At 40.6% G+C, this 26,911-nt stretch overlaps 2 protein-coding genes across 4 annotated transcripts; both read right to left on the bottom strand.

Annotated features, from left to right (window-relative positions):
• Window positions 1-658: 658 nt before the first annotated feature.
• On the bottom strand, window positions 659-20,161 carry porb (P450 (cytochrome) oxidoreductase b). Of its 3 annotated transcripts, none has more exons than XM_030108852.1 (16): window positions 20,133-20,161; window positions 14,869-15,060; window positions 9,232-9,280; window positions 7,957-8,085; window positions 7,302-7,454; window positions 6,600-6,724; window positions 6,240-6,329; window positions 5,921-6,019; window positions 5,557-5,673; window positions 5,303-5,421; window positions 4,164-4,345; window positions 3,854-4,003; window positions 3,446-3,713; window positions 2,879-3,024; window positions 2,412-2,497; window positions 659-2,169 (listed from the first exon to the last, which is right to left on the bottom strand). In XM_030108852.1, the coding sequence occupies exons 2-16, from the start codon at window positions 15,036-15,038 to the stop codon at window positions 2,025-2,027; spliced, it is 2,028 nt and encodes a 675-aa protein (XP_029964712.1). In that variant the 5' UTR covers window positions 15,039-15,060; window positions 20,133-20,161; the 3' UTR covers window positions 659-2,024. The 3 variants fall into 3 exon arrangements, with proteins under 3 accessions (XP_029964712.1, XP_029964711.1, XP_029964713.1); XM_030108851.1 differs by lacking the exon at window positions 20,133-20,161 and adding an exon at window positions 19,300-19,399; XM_030108853.1 differs by lacking the exons at window positions 14,869-15,060; window positions 20,133-20,161 and adding an exon at window positions 12,471-12,789.
• Window positions 20,162-22,738: 2,577 nt separating this feature from the next.
• LOC115400824 (transmembrane protein 120A-like) lies at window positions 22,739-26,021 on the bottom strand. Its single transcript, XM_030108874.1, has 12 exons — window positions 25,953-26,021; window positions 25,615-25,733; window positions 25,311-25,427; window positions 24,827-24,886; window positions 24,517-24,612; window positions 24,304-24,393; window positions 23,934-23,999; window positions 23,789-23,850; window positions 23,617-23,709; window positions 23,406-23,470; window positions 23,083-23,151; window positions 22,739-22,852 (listed from the first exon to the last, which is right to left on the bottom strand). The coding sequence occupies exons 1-12, from the start codon at window positions 26,019-26,021 to the stop codon at window positions 22,739-22,741; spliced, it is 1,020 nt and encodes a 339-aa protein (XP_029964734.1).
• Window positions 26,022-26,911: the final 890 nt, after the last annotated feature.

The following is a 26,911-nucleotide window of genomic DNA, read 5'->3' on the forward strand; positions in this document are numbered from 1 at the left end:
GATAACAGCATCATTTCATTTCATAGAATAATACATCTGTGTATGCACAACCTGCTGTGCCCAAAGCGGATCTTAAAGGAACTGAAAGCCCTGACAGCTTGAGGAAAGATTTCCTACATACTCCAAGGCCTCAAATATGACACTTAGCAGTTCTCCATGATCCCAATAACACTGTTTACCAATGAATGCCAATGAAGTAGCAGGTTTCTTAAGTACACTGTTATAATTTAGCTCTACATCACTATTGGGATATTTATTCTGATGGCATTATTATATCTCATTGTGCAAAGATGACAACTCAAACCAAACAAATAACTACATACAATCATCTGAAGTCAGCCTGGACCATCTTCTTCATTCCATGCATTGGCAACAGCATGTACAACACTTGCTTGCTTGCTTGCTGATGCTTTTACCACCATGTCCTAACACCAAGTCAAAGCAGACAATTGATCCTGGAGTTTTTTTTATTCTTCCATCACCTGTGCTCATTCATGATTCTTGGCCGTCAGAAGAATTTTCTTGTGAGAAAAACCACAAGCTGAATATGTGATCATACTATGAAATCCTTACTCAAACTTAATCAGTTGTGGAAAGATGCTTCGGACTGCCCTCCCTTCTCTCTCCCTGTCGCCCCCCCCAAAAAAAAGACATTTGCTGAACATTGTCATTATTGTTTATTTCAATTGAATTTATTACAAAATGCATGCCTCCATAAAAATCAAATAATTACACTTTAAAGAGAAATAAAAGTGACAGCGCCAGGTAAAGTGACTCCGATGATATCAGTTTCTATATTAGGCCTGGAGGGGGTGAAAAAACAACAATGAGACATCAGATCAAATGTTAACGTCACAAATAAGGCAGTGTCAGATCGGCACGAACTGACCAGAGGTACTGCGGAGAGCAGTGACAGACTGAGATGCTCAAAAACAAAACAAAACGAAAAAAAGAACTGATATCATTTTCTCCTTGTAGTGGTGCATATGCATTCAGATAAAAAGAAAAGCATAAGATAAAATATAGAAAAAAGCAAGGTGGTTGCATGAGAGATTTGCGACTGCATAACAAACCTCATCGGTGAGATGCATATAAAACATACAGTCGTCTGAGAGGGCAGAATATTCTGTCGCAGATATTAAAAGGAATTCATTTTCATTATGTTAAAAGGCAGGCAAAAAGTGGGAATAATCTCATGTTTGTGTATACTCACACAGCCCCTGCTGCATCGCTCTCTAAAACATTATCAGTACTGATTAAAATGAACCGTAACTTATGCATAAAAAGGCAAACTCCCTTGTCAAAACACAAAGGTAAACACGTTACTGTACCTATGCTGCCTGTTAATGACACCACATAACTTTTAAAAATGCTTCATACATTCCCAGTAATTCGAAAGCACGATTAGATCACTTCAGAGAAAAACTAAAGCCAGCATTGTTTCTTATCTGAATCTTCTGAGTGCTGCTGCAGCAACAGGAACACGTCACCCACGCAAACGACGCACTGTTGTCCACTATGATGGTTCCAGAAACATTTCCCTCAAAGTAAAATTAGCCAAAGTCTGTGCTGCGTGTGCGGCCGTCTCGTTTTATTTATTAAGTCAAGACATTCTGAGCATCTGCGGCCAGACTTCCAAACACCAAAGCACCAGGAATAACAGGAAAAACACCGACTCACACTGACTTTTGCACTTTCTGGGATCTAAAGTGGGAAACTGATAGTGTAGAATAACAACCACTTGCTATTCTCACAAAAAAGAGAACCTTTGAGTGCAGGTCCAGAAACAAAGTAGAATACTCAAGAAGGAAATACAGATTAAAACTGCTAGGTGACTTTTAAAAAGCCTGCTGAGGTCTGGTTTGCTTCATGATCTTCTGCTACCGGTAACTCACATGAAAGAGGGTAAGTGAGAAAAGTGTGGAATCCTTTAATATTCAGTCTTGAATAAGACAAACAATAGAAAAAAAAAACCTTCTGAACTACAACTTGTGTAGAAAAGAGAGGCGCGAGAGTCGAGCCTCTTAACTCCACACATCCTGTGAGTAGCGTCCCTTGGTCATGAGTTTCTTGATATAATCTGTGGCCTGGGTGCGCGTCATGCCTCCCAGCTCCTCTGCGATCTCGTGTAAAGCCGTCTGCACGTCTTTAGCCATGTTCCTTGCGTCCCTAAATAAGCACAGAGAAATCATCACAGATCTGTGGTTCAACCTGTTTTGGTGCTCAAAATAAGACTTGCGTTAATTCTTTACATTGTGGAAGACCACAGGTTTATCAGTCAGACTCTTAGCTATTAAACAGAGATGCACCAAAGCAACAACCTTTCAAGTCAAGTGTAGAAAAACCAATGAAACACAGAAAACAGAAATCTGAGACTTAAACACAGAACTTGAATGAGATTGTTTACTTACCCGCAGATGTAGATATGAGCGTTCTCTGAGTGAACCAGCTTCCATATGTTCTCTTTATTGTTCTTCAGAAGATGCTGCACGTAAATCTGCAATGAGAGAAACAGCATTTCATCAATTCACCACATGAGGCCCAAAACACACACAGAGCAGTGTTGTGCAGCGTAGTGTAAATTAGTACTCTATTACAGTTTGTATTTTTTTTTTTTTTGAAGTAGAAGACTTACTGATCAATTATTAAAAGTAAACTAACTAGTAGCTACCTAATTAGTGGCTAACTTTGCTAAAAGAGAGTAAAGACATGAATTCAGTGACAAAAATTTCAATCTGTGCTTGTCTGGGTTTTTTTTTTTTTTTTTTTAATAAATATGTATGCACTCCTCCCAACACAAATAATTGAGTGGATTTCACACGCGGTGGCACGACATCGCCTCTGTTCCAACTGGCCAGCAGCCAGGAATACTCTGTACCTTGTGTTCTTGGTCTCGGGAGAAAGCCACATTGAGCTGCGTTAAGACGTTGTTCTTCTCTGCCTCCTCCAGCTCCTCCTGGTAGATGTAGTCCTCATTCTTATGCCTGCAGCCAAAGTACAACACGGTCTCTCCAACCTCCTTCCCTGTGGAAGCCAAAGAAAACAACATTAAGTTTTCAACGGGAACCACCCAAACTTCATATTTGGACAGCTGAATGTTTCCGCCAATCAGAGGGAGCTGGAGCGGACTGCATGACAGAACGGGGTGAGTACAAGACACAACAAGCACTTATAATATCTAACACTTATCTAAAATGACATTTAACATTAATTTCTAAATAAATCAACAGTATACGACATCGAAAAGACCATTTTAACAATATTTTTCATTCATCTTTTACGTAACCCTATAAAACGACGCGTTCCCTGAATCACTGTGTGCTTCAGTTTGAACGCATTTGAAGGACTTTCCCCTTATTTTTCTCTCCTCATGAAATAATTTGGTTACCCAAAGGTCAGACAAACAGCGGGCCGCAGACACGTGGCACACGGTGTCCGTCGTTACCTTGCTCTTTGAGCCAGCCTCTCTCCTGAATGAAGCCCATGAAGGGGGCGATCCCGGTGCCGGGTCCGATCATGATGACGGGGCTGGTGGCCTTGAAGGGCAGGCGGAACTGGGACTTGCGGATGTACATGGGGACGGTGGACTTGTGGCCGTTGTCGGTCACCAGTTTGTTTTTCAACCAGTTGGTGGCAACCCCCTTGTTGAGTCGGCCCGTCTTGGTCGTGTACTCCACCACCACGGCGCAGATGTGGATGCTGTTGGGGTGAACCTACGTGAAAAGAGAGAAGCCGTCAGGACACACACACACACACACACAAATTTTCATGTGTCCGCAAAATAATCCATTAGTGCGGATGACAAATGAACAGTGTTGTTTAGGTTTTCTGTTCGTTTCAAAGGAATAATTACTTTAGAGGAGGAGGCGATGGAATAATAGCGAGCCTGGAGACGAGGCAGCAGCTCACACAGGTGGTCGATGGGAGGCCTTAAAGACGGCATATCCTCCAGGATGGCCAGAATATTTCTACAGGCGTCCAACACCCAGTTCTGGTAGAGAGCCTGTGAACAAATGAGGAACAAAATTCAGTAAATAATAGTGAAAATGCAGCTTTTGGTCACATTGGCTTCAGATCTGGAGAGGATTCACTGCAGCTCAACGTCTGTTGACAGAAATGTGAAACATCACGTGCGTCACATGATCACCACAGGTGTTACCGACCTTCCCTTCGGGGGAGGAGGAGGCCATCTTGCGCAGGGTTTCCTGGTGTTTGGGGTCGGAGGCGTATTGTGCCAGCTCGTACAGGACGTTGGTGCGAGGAGGGTGAGTGATGTCCAGGTAGTGTGTGAGGGCTGTGCGGTAGCTGGTTGGGCACGGGAACGGGTGCTTCTTGTTCGACTCCTCTGGAAAAACGCAATGGCAAAGAAATGTGTTTCAGCATCCCAACATCTAAATTCACAGATGACGAGAAACTGAAAAGAAAACGTCAGTCTAAAAATAACAAATATGAAATAGTCTAAACAGGACTGAATAATTCAGAGAAAACGCACAACTAGGAGGACGTCGTTTCACACAGTTCACAGATAACGTCAAATCTGCAGACTTCCTGTTGGGTTTACGTCTTGGGTCAAGGAGGCTTTTTTTTAGCAGAACAATGTGTTCCAGAGCCCTAGAAATTTCATAGATGTAAGTGAAATACGCCGCCCACAGCAGACATGACAAATCTGAAACATTGAAGGGGGCGCTATGGAGCCATTTTGGCACACACTTGTGTAACGTCAATGAAATATAAACATTTGTCCCACAGATGCAAATCAGTCATCAAAAATTAAGCTGTTTCTAGCAGAAAAAGAAAGAATAACAATAATAATAATAATAATAATAATAATAATTCCTTGTATTCCAATAGAGCTCTCAGGCTCAGACTCTAATAAGCGGGTGCTTATGCTCCTTTCGCAATGTGGCTCCACGTTTCAGTATCTGCTAGTTAATCGATAACATTGAGATGCCTGTGTGAGATATCTGTGATAAACTGGCAAAATATTCTCCGGCTGAACAATCACACTGCAGAATTCCTGGAGGCCTACGTAAAGACTAAACACGAAAGACTTCAGAAAAGTCTCAGATGTCATAAAGAATACATGATACGAATATCACTCCTGATGACAAAACTCAGGATAGTCAATAACAGAGATTTAATAACATGCAACTGAAAATATCTAAATTACAGTAATATAATATCTGATACGACATTAACAGGGTAGATAGTGCAGGTCTTGATAGGAGGGGAGGAGATTTCGTGAGAGTCCTGTGGGGACGAGCCTGTAAAGTCAAGGTGTGTTGGGCGGTCAATGCCATACCATCAAGGTTGTTGAGAGAGATAACAACATCAAGGTCCACTCCAAGGATTTGTCCCAGCTTGTTCACCAGCGCAGAGTCGTTTGTTGGGAAAACAGCAACGTGGTCGCCGGACTCGTACCTGGAAAAACAAGGCGCAATAAAATCAGACTTTGACTTGCGTGGGTAAAGAACGGCGTGCAATCGTTTGTAAAAGTTAAGAGTCTGAATTACACAGCAATCAACGGTGTATGTATACAGAAGCAATGTGTCCAACCTGATCTTGGAGCCCGTTATGTCCAGTTCAAGGTGCATGAGATGTCTGTCACCGGCCTTGTTGAGTTTGCGGTTGACCGTGACTGGGGCCAGGAAAGGATTTTTCGAATCAAAGGGCCTGTAAATCAAAAAACAACACTTCGATGTGAATAAGTCACTTTCAAAGAAGAGAAGTCTTTCATTTCTGGCTAGGGGAAAAGCAGTAGATATGCAGGTCCCATATCCACTAGGGGGCGCATCAATTCATTTCTGCACATGACCTGCAGTAAACTTAGGAGTGGGTGATAAATGAAGGAGAAAGCAGCGAACCCACAGAGCACGCGGCACTGTTAAGGACGAAGATGAAGTCTTTCTACGGCACTTACGGCTTCTGGATCTCAAAACTCTTCAGGCGACTGAACTCTCCAGTGAACACTTTGTTCATGTTGATGTCCGTGTGCTCCTGCAGCTCGTACTGCCGAATGCTGCGGGGGAGAAACGAAGTGAGGTTTACACACAGCTGGAGAGAAATCAGTCCAACACAGGAAAAGAAAGAAGGTCATTCTATTAGAAGGAGGCTGCTTTTCATGGAAATGAGACAACATTTTAAAGAAAGAGGGAATGAAGAGATAACTTCAGCGGGAAAAATGTGACGAGTTTCATGTTACATGAATTTCCTCATTTGTGAATCAACTATGAAAGCACCTGGATTCATCTCCCGAAGCTTCAACTCCAAAGTGCTCACAGACGGCCGGCCAGAACTGCTCTCTCCACGAGACGAAGTCCTCTTCCAAACTGAGAGACAAAACATCAGTTTATAATTTACACCAGTTCAAAGAGCTGTTCCAGTTTGTGTTCAGACTCAAAACAATGATTCTCTCGCCAAAGGCACCAAAAAACAGCCGTCTAAATCTGGGTTTTATTGAGTACATAGTTTCATTTCCAATTTTGGAAAAAAACAGAGAAATACCAATGTATGGCTCATTATCTACATATTGTATGCAGTACAAAAGAAAACCGAGGTCATGGTGTTTTTACGCTCCAGCGGTTTAATCGGTCACTTACTTGCCGTCATCGTCTCCCAAACCGAGATCAAAGATGCGAGTGGCTCCCAGCTCGGCCAGCCTTTTGTCCACATATTTTCCCATGGCGTTGTAGTGTTCGTACGTCTTATTGCCCAAAGCAAACACCTGAGGGCAGACGGCACACGGCCAATGCATGAATAACCGTGTCCAGGAATTAAGCCAGATTTCCCATCGTCGTGTCGGTCGCTGAGATAAGGCCACGGATGCTGCACCTCAACAATAGCAGACACAGATCAGACTTGGCGACACAACAAAGCTCTTTCTTTCTCAAGCCTCACGAAGCTTCGCCAAGCTCACGCGACTGAACCCCGCCGCTCTACGACAGACATGCAAACTTGATGAGTAACAACTACATGGGTCTGTAACAGTCTAACCTGCTGCTCCTCCGGTATCAAATGGCATTTTCAAAATTTGCTCTGTTTTTTTAATAGTCATATTACAGCTGTTGATAACATGAATATCTCAAAGATTTGTCTTTTTCCAATATTTGCTATTGTCATCTCAGCAACAAAACTCAAACGGAAAGATAATGAAATGCGACCGTTGACATTTTGCATCTTCCTGTTGATGCTGTGATTATCTTGATGACAACCCCAGCGCACCGTGGGTAAGATGACAGTCAAACTGTGGCTTTTATTTTTTTTTTTTTTCCTTTGCTAAAAACTTGCGCTCCTGTACTCACAGTGTAGTTTAGTTTGGAGAGGTCCTCGTCGTCGTTCTCCTGCAGCCAGTCGTAGAAGTCCTGAGCATTGTCTGTTGGATCTCCTTCGCCGTACGTGGCCATGCAGAATATGGCCAGGGAGTTCTCGATCTCAGACAGACGGGAGAGTTCCCCCTGTAGAGCGAGACGGCAAAATCAGAAACGCCGACAAAAGAGGTGCTAATAAAATGACTGCAGCGCATCTCGTGCATCAAACAAGTTGCTTCAAGATTTTAAGAGGGTGAACAAAAACTGGCCTGAGTGGTTAAAGTACTGAATGTCGGTTTTATTCTTCGGTATGTTCTGAGGTTGTAACATTGAGCAAAGTGTTTCACTAAGAGTCAAATACCTCACCAATTCCAATTTGAGGTGATGACAGACTTTTTTTTTTTTTTTTTTTAATTACTTCGATAAACACGATGAAATTATAAGAGCGGACATGCCCTGAGGGAACCTGAGGTCAAAATATTACATATCAGTTACATATTAAAAAAAAACTTGGCACACTGTGTGTTCTGGACTAAAGGTAAAATGAATAAACTCATGCAGGAACCAGGCAGAAAACATCTGAATGTGATCAGGTCGTCCTTATTATATTTAATTGATGTGAATGTTGGGTTTCTCTGCTGCTAATCACCATATCATACTCCTCTGGATCAGCAGCCATTCCTTTCATGCCGTAGCGCTGAGCGTCTTTGGACAGTCTGTTGGCGAACTCCTCTGCTGTGCCCGTCTGGGAGCCGTAGAACACAATGATGTTCTTTCCCTGCGCACAAAACAACATGCAACCGTTTACAGAGGAATGCGGAGGCTTTTTGTTCCGCTCACAGCAATAAGCTCATCGCAAATGTACGTTACAGAACAACCCATTGTACAGACAAATATATAAGGAACCCGATATGCTCCAAACGGTCACCTGCGAACAATCCTGATCTATTAAAAACCAAAGAGAGGAGAAGAGAGTAGAAACGGGAGCCAGCAGCTCTGCTGCCACGACAGAGCAAACTATTTGTCTGAATCGCAAACTTAGTGTAAGTTTCAACGGGGAGATTGGTGCTGAGCAAAAGAGCAAGCAAGAATCATTAAGAACAACAAAAATATCATAAATAGAACAGTTTTCAACACAGAAATTAAAGTCTAACCTACAGTTTGAATGAGATATAAACTAAAATGTAGGTGGACAGCATGTGTTTATGAAAAGGGAACCTATAACGCTGTTCGTCAGCAGTCATTATGGGTTTTACTTTGTATTTTGCTGAACACTTTTACACTACAAAGTAAATATTTGCGAAACTTTAGACCGGAATAAAAACTGAGATCATCATGAGGGCCATAAAAAGGAATTGCTCCAGGCAGAGGGTCAGACTGATACATAAGCATCGTGGCCAACAATAAAATGAGTCTGCAAAATGAGTCTTTTGAATCAAGATGCATGTTTCTGATATTCTTCACTTTATAGTTTATTCTCCTTTTTATATATCGAGTATGAGCTATAACAACAAATCACGAAGACCTCAAGGCCTTTTTGCGCAGAGTTTGCGTGTCGCTCACTCCCACATATCTGAAATATGTGTTTTAGGTCAAGCAGTGACTCTAAATTACATCATGTGAGTGTCTGTGACTGTCTGTGTCATAATAAGGACGTTATGGACTGGTGACTTGTGCAGGGTGTGCTCTGCAGTGGACGGAGCTTCGGCAGTCAAAGAACACTTTGGTCACATTCACACAGGACAAACAAAGGTCCTGCTCCAGGACTCACTGAAGATGGAGAGAGTGATTACATTAATTACACAGAATTACGATGATGCCCAAATTAGTTTATGTTAGTACATTCAGGCTAAAACATGAGCATTTCTACGCTGATCAATGCCTGATTTTTACAGCATGTTTTCTTCAAAGCAATGTCACTCACCGTTTTCTTCATTTTCTCAATGAAACTGGTCTCTCGTGTGGCAGGGGGTCTAAGGAAACAGAAGAGATTTGGTTCAACAATAACACACCATCGTTAAACAGATTGCACAATGCTGTTGCACTGTGCTTACAAATGACCGAGCAGCGACCACATTTCACCAATTATCAGCCGTGAGTTTCACAACGCCAATAAACCAAAGTAAACAAAATCCCAAATGTTAAAATGTTCTGCTTCTACTTTAGAATTAACTTTTTCCACACAAAAAAATATCCAAACAAAAAGTTTCATTACTAATTCAAGTCATTCTAGACTTATAATTTTTAAGTAGAAAAATAGAATACTTTATGTAAGTTTATTTAGATTTAAATGAAATGGGAAAAAAAACCCCCACTTAATTCTTGCCCTTTTTCAGATGTCTTACCAAATATGACATGTATGTAGATAAAAAAGTATTTTTAATTTAGGGAGAAAGAAATACTGAATAACAGTGAGAACAGGATGTCCTGAGTCGCCGTTTGAGGCTAAGTGGGTTCAGCAGACTTGATTAACCTCCTGCTGCACAGATCCGCTGCCGTCAGTCATCTGAGGAGTCTGATCAGATCCACGATCAAAGCCTGAATTTAAACGACACCACACCTATTATTAAAGAAATCTAAATACATATTCCCGTTTTTGCTGATGTGGTTCAGTTGTGTCACACAGCATGATGGGAAGTTTTAAATCAACAGCGTCAGGAAAAACTTGAGCAATGCCGACAACTTGTCGAGTCACGGTTACCATCATGAATCACGCTAAACTCTCAAAAGACGTCAGCGCAGAGCGTTTTGTGAGGAAGTGGCCGCTGTGTCATTTTTCACACATCTTGGCCAGAAAGTTTAAAAAAAAAAAATAAAAAAAAATCCAGATTTGCTCAGGAAGTAATCAAACCCTGAAATCACATCAAAAGGTGCACAAAACACAATGCGAGTCAAACGGGAAATACACCGAGCTGGATAGAAGCCAATACCGCTTTACTCGGCATCAAAAGCTTCGAGTATACAGCTGAAAGCCAGATGAATACGCTTCATACAATTCTACCGTTCAGCAGCACAAAACAACTGCTTAGTGACTAAAGCGGAGGGACAGGACTCTGACAAGCTGGATCTGAATTAATTACAGAAAACTAAGATGAAGCAGAGTCCATTTTGTGACCACAATACTTTTAGACAAAAACAATCCACAGGAGGAAAGCACTAAAAAAAGAAAAAAAGGAACACACAGAGGGCAGGCAAGCAAAACAGACAAAAGAGAGTAATCACTCATCGCCACAGGAAACGGGGATCTTGTGACTGTGATTAACATAAATTCAGCATTTCACAATAACCAGTTGTCATTTCTCACAATTGCCTGCCATTTCTAATGTTTCAGGGAGATCTCCTACCTCAACATAGGAAACCTGGGGGTAAAATAGCCTGAAGAAAAACTTATGAGTTCACAAACAAACACTAAAAGACTGTTCCAAAAGTTCCCAATTTATTAATATCTTTTATTTATTTATTTTTTTAATCAACACCAAAGGAAGTTGAAACTTTGTCCGAGGAGCAGTTTCTGCTGTGTCGCAGCACCGACACTTGTCCGCTAAAAGCAGCTAAAAATGGTATGATAGAGCAACTTCAGCAGGAACAAAGAAAAAAAAAGTCACTACGACTGTCAGCAATAAAACTGCAGTGAGCGCCAAAGAAAAAATAACAGACTGCGAAACTAAAAACATTAATCTTATGAGATTTCACAGTGTAAAGGAAACAATAAGATCAACTTACTTTAACAGCATTAAAGAAAGTTGCCGATTATCAAAGAAGAATAAAAGGACTGAAACATTTACAGCAAGTATTTACACGTCTACAGTTAGAGCAGGGGACAATTTAATTGTTCCTGAATTTAGAACACTTGCAAATATTTATTCCAAATTAAAAGACAAAAATACTGCAAAGTGTGTTTTCAGAAAATTGGCTACAATTTTTCTGCTTCTTTTTTTAAATGGTCAAAGAAATTGCTGTGAGACCCACAAAGGGCTGAAATCCTGGCTGCTGTGATTCATTCCAACTGTTCTTTGAAGCTCAAAGTGAATTCCTGCTCAGAACCTGAACCCATCCTTTGCCCCTGAGCGGAAGCATTCCTGACAGCTCCAGCAGGATCGCTCTGAAAAGCTACCAGACGGGACGCCCTGCCTCAGCGCTGCCGCCGTCACCAAACAGGGAGGATTTCTCCGTTTCTACCAGATAACCGCCATCCAAACTTCAGTTTCAAATTTTAGTTCATTTTGTCATAGTTTCCAACCAGAATAAATGGAGTCTTCAAACCAAAACCAAACCAAAGTTATTACAATTATCAGTGCAAATACTTGTATTGAAGAATAACGCTTTACAGGTTTCCTGGTTGTTATCCATTAAAACTGGGATGAAAAAACTAATCTTAATCAACAGGATCAAGAGTTTGGTAACAGCCCCCTGTGTTCATCTATTCTTGGGGAAGACAAACAAGAAGAAAGTAAATTCAATTTAGAAAATTAATCACTGTGGCACATTTACGGATGAAATCAAACTTCATGCATGCATTATTTATTAAAGTGGTTTTAAAAATGACACCGTGTGTTTAAGAGTCCCACCTATTCATTCATCCATCCACCAGCCCTTTTCAGACAGCCACAGTGCCTCAGTTTCTTCGTTCGGCTCTATTAACCATGAGAGATCCTCTGCTGGTACATTCAATCTTATGTGCTTCATGTTTGAGCCCTGATTGTTTATTCAAAGACAACAGGAGTGTTTTCTTGGAGAGCAGCCTGCTCATTTATCAACCGCATGTTAGAAGGGAAAAGGAGCCGATGAAAAAAAAGAAAGAAAGAAAAAAAAAACAAGAGGCTGCATACTAATCATGAAATTGCATTAGTATACAGATTTTATCTCCATATCTTACATAACCTCCTGGGAGCATTGTATGGTTTTGATACCGTTATCTGTCCAGCCTCGGGAAGAAAAACACATTACACTACATCCTGAGCCAACACTGGAAATGAACCACCGTTTTTCCAACATGTACTTACAAAAAAAGACTTTGTTGTAGTTCAATAACTTTATCTAAACCACCCAACTAAACAAAAACAAGTTGAAAAGGCAGCGCCAAACAGTTGAAGACATTTTCCTACAGTCGCGAAGAAAGTGCCTTTTTGAAGACTGCAGTATTAAACGCAGCACTTTACTGACCTTTCAGCAGCATCTATCCTGTCTTCTGGCAGAGAGAAGACACAGCCCATGGCATGCAGCCCTGTAGCTCACCACTGCCACTAGCACCAATGGCTAGGCCACGCCGGGAGCCGCCACGCTCAAAATCAGAAGCAGGACGTCAACACAGTGCGGCCGCAGGATGGAAAAGTAATACCCGTCCAGGAGAAGGCGGACCGGCGCACCAATTGTCACAAGCCGTCTGCTTTCACCCCAGAGGCTCCAGCACGATGTGAACTCTGCCTCTTCCTGTGCTGCTCCTCTGAAACCAGCAGCGTCTGATCTCCACACAGAGAGCCCCGCCACACACACACACACACACACACACACACACACACACACACACACACACACACACACACACACACACACACACAGCAGCCTCCAAGCTCTGTCAGTGTCGGCCAGCCACTGAGAACACAATGGTGGGAAACTGACTTTCCCATAAAATGTAGCTGAGCTGCAGACCCACACTTTTGACTCATGCAAACACACACTGAAATGATCTTGGGCAGAGAACGCCTTCCTCCTCATCCCCGCCCCCTTTCCTCTCTGTTCTGAAAGGTGTTGGGAACAAAAATGTCCACGAGATCCATGCTGAGAATTTGGCTGGTTATCAGGGCAACTCCTGCAGATCACTGAGGGGTGGGGGGGCTGTGAATGGTAGTTTTTTTTTTTTTCCTGAAGTATCCCCTACCCCCACCTCATTGGAGGAGAGAAGGGAATGTCATCGCTATGGCAACCTCATTTATCATAAAAGGATTCCATTTGTGACAGGGCTCTACTCCAATGGCAGCACCGCTCAGCCCCTATACACACACACGCACACACACACACTAAAAAGAAAAACAGGGGAGTGGGGAAAGAAGAATGAAAAAAAAAAAATGCAACTCAGAGCAAAGAAAGGGTTGCTTGTCTTTTGCCTCAACTTTCCACCTCTGCAGAAGGCTCACAAAAGGAACTTGGCTTGCACTCCTCGTTTGCTCTCCAGGGAACTTTCAAAATGGGTTCAGGGCCAAAAACAAAAGCGCAGGAAAGACATGGAGAGACTACAGCCACCCCCCCCCCAACCCCTCCTCGCAACAGTTAGGTAATCGCTGCCCCTTTAAGGGGAGGGGAGTCCAGCTCGGTGCTTGTGCTGCTCCCCGTGTTCCCTTCCTGTATCCCCGCCCTCCGCGGATACACACTCTTCCCCGAAGCAAAACACTGTTCTGCAGGGGTCTTCCTCTCTAACCAGCACATTTTCACACCAACTCTCAGGATCTCCCCCGTTTAAGCAAATCCCAATTTTCATGTATATCCAACCGCTGCTGGTCCTGCGGCTGGATGGGTGACTGAAGAAATGTAGAAGTAGAATCAATAGAAGCAAAGCAGAGTTCAGTGAATTCAAGCCAATTCAAAAGTGAACAGAGGGGAAGGGCTATAGGCACCGACACCAGATCAAGGATCCAGAGGGAGAGATAGGCTGCGTTAATGAGGGAGAGCAGACAGAAGCAAAGGTCAGCACTAGTGAAACATTGACAAGCATCTTCGGCTGTGCACTCTCACACGTTTGCCTCAAGGGTCTCTTGTATTGACGTGGAGAACGTCACTTCGACGGTGCAACTCCAGGACAATACTTGGTTATCAGAGGACGTGTGCAGATACTGTGACAACCACATTCCTCCCCTTTGTTTTTGTGATTCAAGGACCAGCAGGGAAAAAATAAAGGATGTTTTCATTAACACATGACAGGCATTTATCACTCCAGCTTATCTACTGATTTCTTTTATTTTGTTGTAAAGTAGTTATTCTGAGGTTATAAAAGGTCAACAAATCCATTATATTTAACCAAGAACTTTAAAGTTTTTACTCTTCATTTTTCTTCATGCCAATTTGCACTGGTTTTAACAGACCTATAGTAACCCTTGAGCTACACTGGCTGCGGCTGAAATGTCACATTACTTTCTTGGTAACAAGTTATCTGTACTGGAGTCATGGTGTTCCCTCTTTGAGAGCTCGGTTCAGCTCGTTTCTTCACGCTCTAAAACGCTTCCGAACTGCCAGGCAAGAAGAGCAACGGAGCTGCGAACAGGCAGGATTACAGGAAATTTACACCTCTCTGGTGATATGTTGCGAGAGATCCAGAAGTATTACAGGCGTGATTCCTCAAAGTAAACACTGAGCTATGCGATTACATAAGTGCGTATGCGTGTGTATTTTACAATACAGCAGCTGCAAGAGAACACTCAAAAGTAAATCTAAGCTTTTGAGAGATCATCTAAAGTTCAAAAATTTAATGACTGAATGAATTTTGTGATTTTTTTTTTTTTACTATCCACGGTTTTATTACAGAGCTGCGACACAAGTATGCTCTGTTAAAGCACAAATGGATACTCACGGTGTGTCAAGCTTCTTGAACTCAGGGAGGGGCTCAGGTTCCTTGCGGGGCATGAAATAATAAATGATAATGCCAACGATTAATGAGAAGAGAAAGAGGTCCAGGCTGGTAAAATAAGGCTCCCCCTCTTCCACCGGGGCCTCCGTGTGAGTGATGGTGTCTGCGTCCATGTCTGCCACGTTGAGACTCTCCCTGTGGAGGCAGAGCACACGGAATTTTAAAGACATTGAGGAAGAAAAAAAAAAAGTGTTGAAGATGCTTAAGGTACAGGAGAAACATCTGATGTAGTGGGCGATGAAGCCAGTCTTGAACTCAAACACGTGGACTTAAATTACTGAGGAAGTAATAAGGATATTGTTTGACCCGACTTCTTAAAAACAGTAATTTCACCATTTCAGATTATCTATAAATAATAATCAAACTGTCATCATCACTTTTTTCCTCTCAGGCTATTTATTTTGATGTCTATAAAACAGTTCATATACTATTTTGAACCAGCTCTGCTCTCCCCAGCAGATCCAACAGCAACCTGTCGACTGCGAACACACCAAAGCAATAAACTAATTACACACACCAATCAGTCTTAACGCCATGACAGCTCAAGCTAATAATGTCGACCATCTCTTTATCAAGATGCATATTAGTACATATATCTCGTAATAAATTAACATTTTACAACATCAATAGTATCATGGCTAAATACATAATCTGTATTAACCCCTGGCATCTTTTCACCATTTATACCCACAGGACTGGACCACTGCGTTACTTATGGGGATGTTTGTTTTTAATGTAATAGTAGAATATAATTAATACGCACTTGCATTATGATTTCTAAATTTAAAAAAATCATAAAGCAAACCCTGCCCCCCCCCCCCGTCTATTTCTCTTTGTGGTCACTTTGAGAACTTCGTGTGGCGTTCAGGGCTCACCTGACACATTTACCCAAACACCCAGGAGAGAACAACAACACAAGATTAGTAAATGCAACGCTATATTACACACAGGTCTCTTTGTGAACTCAGACTGCTTCGTTGCTGCACTGACAGTTGCACAGCATCTATTTTCTTCTCATTTACCCATTAGTAATCAACCAGATTTGTGGCGGTTAATGCTACATCTTGAGGTACACATTAAAATTACTCCTGAGCAAATTTATAAATGTGACTGAGCAAATAAGCAAATGTTATTTCAAAGTGCATAAGCACCAAATATGTGCATTTATCAATTTGTAAGTAACTAAACATATCTTCACTTGTGAGAAAAATGGGTCAGAGCATCTTGGAAACGGCAACTCTTGTGTCACGTTCCCATTCAGCAGTGATTGGTCTCTATCAAAGGAGAGGAAGAGAGGGAGAGACATGAAGCCATGAGAGGGTCAACGACATCCAGGGTTTAATGATGCGAGTCAAGGCTGACCTGTACGGACCGACCCAACAGACAAGGGACTGCAGCCAAACCAGCTGCAGGGGTTAATGCTGGTTCTGACAGAAGTACCACACAGTCAAAACACAATGACGCTGGAAATATTTCTTTTAAAAAAAAAAGGTCAACCTGGTAATGAGGTTACTCGTCTTGAGTTACTTTTATTGAGCTCCCTGGGTCAGCAAGTTCTCAGCATGTCGCCCATCCTGCTCGTAGTTGACACCAACTACACGTGCTGGGAGCAGAGGGCCGCCGCAGTGCAGCGTCCAGGGACAAGTCTTGCACAACGGTCCAGAGGTGGTGGTGAGGACATGTGGCGGCTTGAACGTTTTCCACCTGAATCTAACATGACGTTATTGTGTACATCACCGAGCTGACGGCTTATCGGTTGACCATCTGACTGGTGACTCTAAATTACGGCAGCTTCAGCGATAGTCCTGAAAACTCGCATTGTTTACAGCATTTAAATTATTGCAGACAACAGTGAATTGAAGATATAGAGTTTTTGTAGAGTCACTACAATCTCATTTTCCAGTGATCAGACAGTGCTGGATACTGGGTCCCTGGCCAATATTAAATTGTTCCAGACAGTCATACAGGGGATCCTTGAAAGGTGCACTTTCTTCTTGGCCATGTACATTATTCTTTCACAGCTTAAGAGAAAAAAAATTTGAAAAAAAAAAAAAAGAGTAATCCTTATAAAGTAATCATGAGCTACGGTTTCCCCCGACTGGTTTTGTACCCAATGGCCACATTTACATCAAACTTATAACTTCTCTTTAATTCCAAATGAAAGTTAATTCTGCTTTAAAATGACCTTGTAAACACCTAATTCTGAATTAAATATTTATTCCAAATCAAACTTAATTCCAACTAAAGTGGCCAGTTTATTCTCATTTTAAAACAGAATTAAATTATTTCTTGACCTTGTAAACTTTTTATTCCTCTTTAACTCAATTGGAATTGTTTTTCGTATGCTCGTTCCCGGAGATGCTCATAATCTAAGATGGCGACTCGGAGCAAGTGCTGGACTTGAACAGAGACGATTTATTTAATGGGAGTCTCAGAAGAAAATGGATATAAAGAATAGAATGGATAGACAGGAGCAGAAATATGTGGACCTTTTCAATGACGTAGCATCAAATTTAATTGAGAAAGAAATACAAAACCAAACACAGACCTGGAAATTCAGAACCTTTCCCAACTCCCAGAGATAAAGTAAAATTAAGTGGAGGCAAATAAACATGTTTCCCATGTAAAAGAGAATGAGAATTCTTCAATTCTCAATTGCTTAATTCTGAAAAAACTAATTCCAAATGACCATGTACCTGTGGCCATTATTAGAGGTACATACTGTAGGTATGTGCATAAAATGTGCTTCAGGTGTCGTGGATAACCTCAAGAACTGTTTAGACAGCTGCACAGAAAAGTACATTCATTAGGAAAAAGTCTGCATGCTGCATAACACAATGATAATTTTTGTTTCAGCATCATTAAGGGAACCGACTGTCAAAATGGCCTAATGTTCAACAACTGACTGACTCAGCGCAACCCAGCGATTCAGATGCGTAAGGAATTTTCTTGTCATGCTTAAACAACACCGGCCCTTTTCACAGTGAGCTCGGGGGGGAACTTGGTGTTCTGAGCACTCAGGTTTCAATTTGGTTCAAGGACTGAACACAATGAAATCAGGTTTTTCCTCTGATCCTGTCAGCAGGCGAGTCCACAGCTAGAGGACAATATGACAGCCATGCAAACTCTCATTTTACAGAGCTCAGCACACTATTAGGACCGGTGACTCACTGATGTAATCAAACCACTAGAGAGGCAGCTATGTGTCGATCCCTGTATGTACAAAAGTCACAGTGACTACAACTTACGTAATGCTGTCAGATGAAAACACGATATAGCTCAAACCACCGATAGACGCTTCAGAGGAGAATACTGTGTGTACATAGATGAAAACAGCATTTGTGTTGTTCTCTTTACCGGAATAATTTCAGGACTCAAATCAAACAAAACTCAAATTACCCAAACTGTTGAGATTAAAAAAGACCACCCCAACAAATTTAAATTATTAGAAACTACACTATTATTTTGTATTTTTTCAGCAAATCTACAAACTGACCAAGAGACTTCTCAGGAGGATGTGGATTCAAGTAAATGTCAAAGAATGTATTTTGGTGTATTCATAGGTAACTATTTGAAAACTGATTACTTGTATATTTATAGTTTCAGCATACGTTTGCTCAAAGTTTTGCTTCACAAACTTATTGTATGTACTGTATTTCAAAATGAGAAAGATAACATTAAATTGTTTGTTTTTCTTTCAAAAGAGTTCTTGTTTCAGATTCTCGTGTTCTGTTAATGATAACATGTTTGCCATTTTGACATTTTTATCTAATTGCTAAAGACAAATGCAATATTTAAATAATGACGGACATGACAATCTCAAATGACAGCATGGTATTAAAACAAATAAATAATCATAGTCTAACTATGTCTAACTGTTGTCTAATAGTCTATGTCTAATAGTCTAACTGTTACCGAGAGAAATTCAGTCTTGTTTAGCTGTTTGTGTCAAAGTTGTCAGATCATGCAAAGCGCCACATTTCACTGAACATGTTATGGACAAAGAACAAACAAACCTGTGTTGCCTGAAGCAATCTTTCACACTGTTCAGTAAACAAAGCAGTTGCACACAGATGATCTCAAACTGACCTTTAGGCAGTGACAGTCATATAACAACTTATATAGTGTCTCCTGCTGTATGTCACAGTAGGATATCCCTGCCAACTACTGAGTGATCTCCCAGCAGGACCAATTAGCAAGCTTAAGCTGAGATCACAACCAACCATAACAATGAGCAAACCCTTTACTACAGAGACACATGCAAACACTAACAATATTGCTTTCTACTGCTTTAACTTATAGTAGAAGAAAATCACAAACCTACTCAACTGAAAAGTGTCTCAGGAGAAGTGATGCATAATAAAGCAGAGTCACCTGAAGTGATGCCTGATGCCTTCTGCAGACCAGTCGCACAGTTCTGAGTGTCTTCGCCCCGGTTAAATACCTTCTCGACAGCAGATAAAATTCTCAAACTCGTTACGCAACTTACATCTGTCAGATTGTGTACGCCTACTGCCGGTCAACACGTGGTAAATTCAAATATCATGTGAGAACTGTCTGGTGTGCTATCTAATAAGAAAAAAAGAAGAGGAGCTTTATCGGCTCTTATTGGGGCTGTAAGCGATGAATGAATGAATGAGAAAGGCATGGACTTTTCACTCACCCCTGGAGTTCTGCTCTTCTGCTTTAAACAAATAGTTACGCAACGGTTTAGGAGTGCAGTATCTTGTTCCTCCTGGGGTTATGAACCACGACAAAACGTGAAACGTTATGAACTTATTCACGCTGTGCGGCAACTTTCACTGCACCAACACACAAACCTGAGCTAAAATTAGGAAAATGCCAGAAGTGAGGAGAACTGAACTGGACTGTGACAACAATGACCAAAACACCACACGGTTTAATCTATTCCAGAATTATTAAAGGGGACAGCCTCACGAGAAGCACTGAAATGTAAAAAGTGTAAAGAAACCTATGTGAAATTAAACGTGGGACGACAAAGAGCCCAGAGAAGTTAGCCAGAGTTTGCATAACACCGTACTTTTCTGAAGCTAATGCTGATTCCTAAATCCGTTAATATTTCTCCTTGTGGGTGAACTTTTCGGTCTCGTTGTGGTTTTATTGCGGATGAGCTGAAATCCCCACAGCCTGCCACAGACTATCACTCGACATAAAGCGTGTTGATAAGAGTTTGGAGTTCATCTTACCTCCGGCCTCTCCTCTTTGTGTCAGGCTCACACTGCGCTCAATGCGGAAGGAAACTTTACGCCATGGAGGGCCATACCAACTCCGGCCCATGGGCGGGGGGGGGGGAGCCTCCGGGACTTTCTTAGTTTAATTAGATGTGGTACAGTCGTAATATCGTTTTTATATGGTTGTTATTAGTTAGTTTTGAAACATGTAGTTGAACTCAAATCAGCTATAACACCAGAGTACTCATATATGTAATTTCTCCATCTCTTCGAATGGTATGGTCCGCAACGTCACCGCGCGCATGTAATCCGTGTAATAAACGCAGCCGAAGTGCAAAGGGTGAAGGGTCGTGGTTATGTAATGAAACCAGCAGACCCGATAAATCTTTGACAAGGTGAATGCTCACCAGACGTGTCCTCCTCAGTCCAACCGGTGTTTATGTTCACAGTGCAAAGGACACACACCAGCGATAGCGCTGTACTTTGAAATTCCACAGACTGAATCCACCACAGCCTTCAGTCTGTTAGGAGAAGCTCAGAAATTCCCCAGTGAGTTTATTTATCTCATTCAAAAATAATGATCCAATGATCACAGACTGAAGGACTTTTTATTAACAACATTCCGATCAGCAAAGCCCCCCAAACAGACTGCAACATTTTTATTCATGACACAAACATTTGTAATCAATCCTTTTTCATCACTCTCAGGTGATTTAAATACAAAAATAATCAATCATTTGATAGATGCAGCACTTTAAGGCTTATACAATAACCATCAAGCAGTTCCTGGACAAAATAGGCTGGGTGCCCACAGCTTCCAAATCCCAAAGAATATTCATTATTTTTCACCAGTTCTTCATCAGACCTCCTTCTGGTAAGCCGTTCAATCTCACAACATATCTCACATTCAAAATTTCACCCAAATACTAACAGTGATCATTGCTCCAGTAAACTTCACTTGGAATCCATCCAATGCACATAAATGAATACAAGGTGTTTCAACATTCTCTTCTTAAAACATGTAATTTAACAAGAGTGAGTGGGCTGCCTGTCCTGATAGTCTCCCCAGAGTACCTTCTCCACTCCACTTTTCATCAAAACAAGAATTTAAATATAATGAACAAAGGGAGTTTCAAGACACAAGATCACATAATTTCACTCCTACCAAAACCTAACAAAGATCCAAGTATGCAGTCAAATTACCTTCCCTACTTCACAAATCAATATTTACACAAACGTCATCATGGACGTTCGAAGCAATGGATCTCTTCTGGGTACCAAGGGTCCAGATCAAGGACCAAAACACACAGCTCCAGCACAGATGGGTTTAACAATGTATTCATCAATAACAGACAGGAAGAGATCAGTCACTGGAGGTCAGTCCAATCAGACATGCCACAAGGGAGAGAAATCAAGACACATGTCCAAAAGAAAACCATGACCAAGAAAAGGTACACTGTTGTATCAGTCTGAGATGAGAGACATGAGAGACAAACTGACACAGACAGGACGAAACCTTTAAGACGTATAGGACTCATATCTGACAACAGTTAATGGAGCTGCATGCAGAAGGAGCAGGACATCAAGGTGGGCTCAGACAATCACCTGAAACAAGAGGGGAGCTGGAGGGAAAACAGAGCCCAGCACAACATAAAACGTTCGTCTGAATTAAACACAAAAAAACCCTGATCCGAGACACTGAGGCTTTCTCAGGACTTTGAATTACGCAAACAGTTTTTGTCTTATTTCTTTTACATGCAATTTTACAGATATATATATTTTTTGTTTTTTTTCATGCTCATTGTCTTCATACTTAGTAGAACAAAAGACATGTTTAACCTTCATCCATAGTTATCTGGGATTGACTCCAACTTCCACATAAAGGTGGAAAGAGCAGCATTGAAGAATATACTGAGATTATTCATAAAATAGCAAAATAAAATGACTGAAATTAATCACACTGACTTGTATTTTGAAATTGGTCATATATTTATCACAACCAATTATTACCAAGTGAACACAGAGAAAACAAAATAACATGTCAAATAAGCAGCAGTTTATTAACCCCAATTCAGACCTCCCATTTTCAACTTTGACACAATCACAAGAGAGCAATAAAGCACTTGCATTTACAGATAGACATGGCAACAAGCCAAACTAAAGAAATCCGAGGCATGGTTCATACATTACAGTGTTCAAGTGCATACTTTTACATTTTTAAGAATTTTGTAAATGAAAATGAAAACAGATAATTATTGCTGAACTGAAACATAATTTTGAAGAAAACTGAAGTGTTTACTAAAAAAAAAAAAAAAAAAAAAGAAAGAAAGAAAATAAAGTCAGTTAAAAGGGAGTGAATTATCTGAAAAGTGATGTATTTTTTTTGGATTAAAAGTCTTTTATTATATTTAATTTTATCCCAATCACTTTACTCCTTATAGGTCTACATTTTTTTATCTGTCCTAACAGAAAAATGTAGTCAGATTTTTTTATCAGGACATTAACATGTGGTGACATTTTCCTCTAATTTTTTTTTACACGTTTTTATTATTATTATTATTATTATTATTATTATTATTATTATTATTATTATTATTATTATTATTATTATTATTATTATTTCACAGCCCCTTTGTTTTCTGATTCCTGCTTTTCTGCTTCTGATGAACTACTGCCAGTGTGGTGAAGAAGTTTCCCATGAACAGAATAAGGAAACAGAGACCACAAGTCGAGACCTGGCAACGAAGAGCATAAGTAAGCAAATTAGACAGCACTGTAAGCACATTTAATTCTTTCACATACAGAGTCATACAGGATGCGTTCATAATAGGTAGTAATGATTCCTCCATGGATTTCTAACAGGTGCATGACAGAGGAATAACTGTTCAACAGAGAGTACAATTTTCAAATATGATCAAATTCAAAGGGTGAAATGGGGAATTTTTGAGTGTGTGGAAGCACCGACCTGCCATTCTTTGCAGTCTGGGAGCTGAGTCATTCTGAAGAGACTCAGACTGTTGAAGAGCTGCCAGAACTGCAAGACAAAACATGAGACCTGAACGCTTCACCTTTCATTTTCAAGTGAAAAGATGTAGAGTACAAATAGGTATTCACACTGACGCACAGAAAATCTCAGTAAAACCTCAAATCATGCCCAAATGCAATTAGAAATTCTTAATTCAGAATGAGGTCAGCATTTGTGGGTGTTTACCAGTCAAAACCATGACAAGGCATGTAGCAAAAAAAAGCCACTGGGCGAAACCGTTCAGTGTCACAACGTGTACTCACATGACCAAAAAACAGGAAGGGTAAGAGAAATGTCAGCCCTTTCCACATCCACGATTGGAATCCCTCTAAAAACGGAGGGAAAAATGCATCTAGTCATTTTTCAACGTGTTAGTGTAAGAAATTAAAGATAGAGGCTCCGGACTTTTATTTCAGTCTTTGGTGTTTGTGCATTCACAGTCCACGCCCTTGGTGTTTTAACACTGCTACCCACCTACAGTCAGATCCATGTTGTGTCTTTCTCCCAGGGCCCGTAGTCTGTACAGACATCCACTCTGATAATAACACTGCAGACACTGAACGAAACCTGCCACAAGAAATGAACACTGACCACTCTTTGTTCAGAACTAAATGTTTGGACCACAAATGAAGAAGTCTGATCTTACTTTGATACAAGGAGTAGGCTAGAAACTGGTTCCTGAATATCTTGTACATGTTCCCCTCCGGCCTGGGTGAGCACAAGCATTTAAATGTAAACAAACTGTATTTTTTACATCAATATTTATCAACTTTTTGTCTTTGTCTATTTACCATGTCAGCATGACACCCGTCAAGAACGCTGATATGTAGTGGTGAAAGACCCACCATCCTTTGATTCTGCAGCATGGGACACACATTATTAGACACACGTGTTGGCGCTACACTTCTCTCCATACGCCATCTCAACCTCATATGTATTCCCAGCATGAGCTGTTCCTCTAAAAAAAAATCATTAATAATCCTGTCATTAACCCTGCATCATCTCCGGTTCAGTCTCCTGCTTTCTCACACGTCTCATTACAGTTCTGCACTTTTGTAGTCTTCACCTCTTTTTTTCTAGTCAAATGTTTTTGAAAGCAGGCAAACAAAAAGATGTGAACAATGCAAATGCTATTTTTTTTAAATGTATGTTTGATCTGACCTGGATCCATTGCTGATGAGGATACTCTCCCTGATAGTAAGAGTACAGTAGTACCACAACAGCAGGAAATTAAGGATAGCATCCAAAAATCTAAAAACAAGAGAACAAGTCATGTTAGATTTATGCATTACGGTCACAATGCACAGGAACAACCCCGTTGCAGGTGTTTGTTGCCCCAATACAGTATATTACATGTGTTTACTTGTACTTTACCTGTAGTTCACAAAGAAATAGCAGATGAAGGAGAGCAACAGCAGAATGATGGTGAGGCACAGCTTGAACTTCTCATATTCGTCTTTGTAGGCAAATCTGGTGGGGATTGAACATTTTCAGAGCTTCATGAATATATCAAGAGAAATGAATGAGATAAGGAAAGAGAGAACTTTCTTTTTTTTTAATTAACTTCTCATTGAAGTCTGAGTAACCATATCACCTCACCAAGATAAAATTTTAAAAGGCACACAAAGTGACAGAATGTGGACTTTATTTTCAGTGCACATCGACCTCGACCGTCATTGCTTACTTTGCCTGCTTGCTGAGAAGAGTGACATTGACATTTCCAAGAACCATCCCTAGGTATAACCTGCAATGTGAAACAATCATATTATTTTCTTGTTGGTCTTCATTTAAGGCTCACATACTTTACAAGTTTTTAGCAGTTTCTGCACACAGTGAGAACCGCGCCTGTTAGAGTTTGGTCAATAATGACTCCTCCTATTCTCTCCATATGTTCATTCTGGGTATGCTGGTTTCTTCACACAGTCTAAAAACATGCATTTGAGGCTAAGTGGCGACTCTTAAGTAAGACTGTGATTGTGAGTATTTTTAAGGGGTTGTGTGTGTTTGCCCTCTGATGAACTTGTGACCCGTCCAAGGTGTTTTCTGATTTTGTCCAATGTCAGATAAGATAGTTGGACCCTTATTCTCATACATTCAATTCATTAACTTAAGAACACTGTATATATTATATATTTTAAAAGAAAATGTAATCATAGAGAGGTCGTCACCCATTTTTCTTGGGAAGGAAAGCTTTCATTCCAAAGAAAGTATTCTGTCTTGTCTTGATTTTCTCTTTTATTTCATCCAACACCTTTGTGTCTTCTTCTGATGGTCCTTTGCTGCACCTGATTAAAATACAAGGGGTAAGATAGGATAAGATTGAACCATTGGTGCACAAAATCAATTTGTCTCATTGGAGCTGATGAGGACTCTTTCAGTCAGTACCGCTTAGTTTTTCTTCTCCCTGTTTCAATTTGTACACAATCTGAATTTATTATCCAGTCAAACTCCTGGATGTTTGCAGCTTCTTACTTTTTCATGGAGTATGATATATCGTCCAGTCGTTTCTGCTGGCGAGAAATTGAGGAAGAGCAGCTTTGTTGAAGTTTGGAAATTTCATCCAGTTTCTGTAAGTAGATTCTGTGGGTCTCCTGCATGTTAACAGAAAAAAATGATTAAGTTAGATTATTAAGCAAAGTAAAGGGAATACTTACAAAAAATTGCAGCAGGTTATGTAAAGTTAAAAAAATACTGATATAACAGGAAAATTACATGTTGCTCCATTTGTGTACTCAGCAGTTTTACTGTTAGCTGAATTCAACACTTGTTCCTCGAGCAGTTTGCTTTCTGCTGATTGTGGTTTGTCTTACCTGAAGCTGTTGAAACTCGTTCTCCAGGTATTTCCACTCCTCCAGAACTTCTGCCACGTTTTTAGACATCTTGTCAGAGTTTTTGCTGTTAAACCCACTGAATTAAAGACAGTGATTATTTTCAACAGTTTAATCACAACCACATGGTTTGAAATGCTTGAAGAATCTCCCAGGGTGTGCACTGCTCCTTCACAGGAGTTTATTGCTTGAAGTGAACTTTGACTGGTGCAAATGTTCAACATTTTGAATTGGACATTGTTCTGTAGAGAATGTCTGATTAGGATATCAGCCATTCATCACTTCCAGATATGAAAAATGAGGTTATAGTCAACTACATAATTCAGAGTGTGAAAACAGCAAGACTGCACTTGTTTGTCTGGCAGGGTGTCCTGCACAATTCAAAGTGTTGGAGTTGTATTTATAGCAGCACATCAGCAACATCTAGTGGATGAAGGCAGTCTCTTACTGACGGTGCAAAATGCTGCTTTTTGCCATTATAAGACAAGTTGAATAATTTTGAGAAGAAGAGAAACTATCAGGGCAAGTTATATGTGAAATGACCATAATGTCCATACCATGTTATCATAAAATCTATACTGTGGGAATGCACTTTTAATAATGAAGAAATTATCATATTATTCATTCAGAATGTAGTCACACTTCTTTCTGGCGATGCTTTATGGTATATGAAGTAAAAGAAGCCTGACACCATTGAGCTAAATGGTTTGTGATAAAAAGAAAAAAAAATACAACCTTTTTCTCATGCACGCTCTACAGTTCATTCATGAAGGACTGATTTAACAATTTCAAAATAAAGCAGACAGGAAGCAAACTAAAACAGGAATACAATGTAGTGATGTGTAAATCACAAAGTCGGAATGATTATTATCAGTTGTTGAAACTGTGACATGTAATTGTAGAAAGTCACAAGTCTATTTTTGATTTATATTCAAAACAAA

The sequence above is a fragment of the Salarias fasciatus genome, chromosome 14, assembly GCF_902148845.1.
Source record: "Salarias fasciatus chromosome 14, fSalaFa1.1, whole genome shotgun sequence".
In the NCBI taxonomy this organism is placed as follows: domain Eukaryota; kingdom Metazoa; phylum Chordata; class Actinopteri; order Blenniiformes; family Blenniidae; genus Salarias; species Salarias fasciatus.

Bases quoted from the DNA above. Each gene is read 5' to 3' on its own strand.
- porb (XM_030108852.1), bottom strand. From the start codon at position 15,038: ATGGACGCAGACACCATCACTCACACGGAGGCCCCGGTGGAAGAGGGG. The intron at 8,086-9,231 runs GTGAGTGACATT...TTTTGTGCGCAG, and splicing joins TTGAGAAAATGAAGAAAACG to GGAAAGAACATCATTGTGTT. The intron at 6,020-6,239 runs GTGCTTTCATAG...TCTCCCCCGCAG, and splicing joins GCTTCGGGAGATGAATCCAG to CATTCGGCAGTACGAGCTGC.
- LOC115400824 (XM_030108874.1), bottom strand. From the start codon at position 26,021: ATGTCTAAAAACGTGGCAGAAGTTCTGGAGGAGTGGAAATACCTGGAG. The intron at 24,000-24,303 runs GTCAGATCAAAC...CCCATGCTGCAG, and splicing joins CTCATCAGCAATGGATCCAG to AATCAAAGGATGGTGGGTCT. The intron at 22,853-23,082 runs GTCGGTGCTTCC...CTTCGTTGCCAG, and splicing joins CAGACTGCAAAGAATGGCAG to GTCTCGACTTGTGGTCTCTG.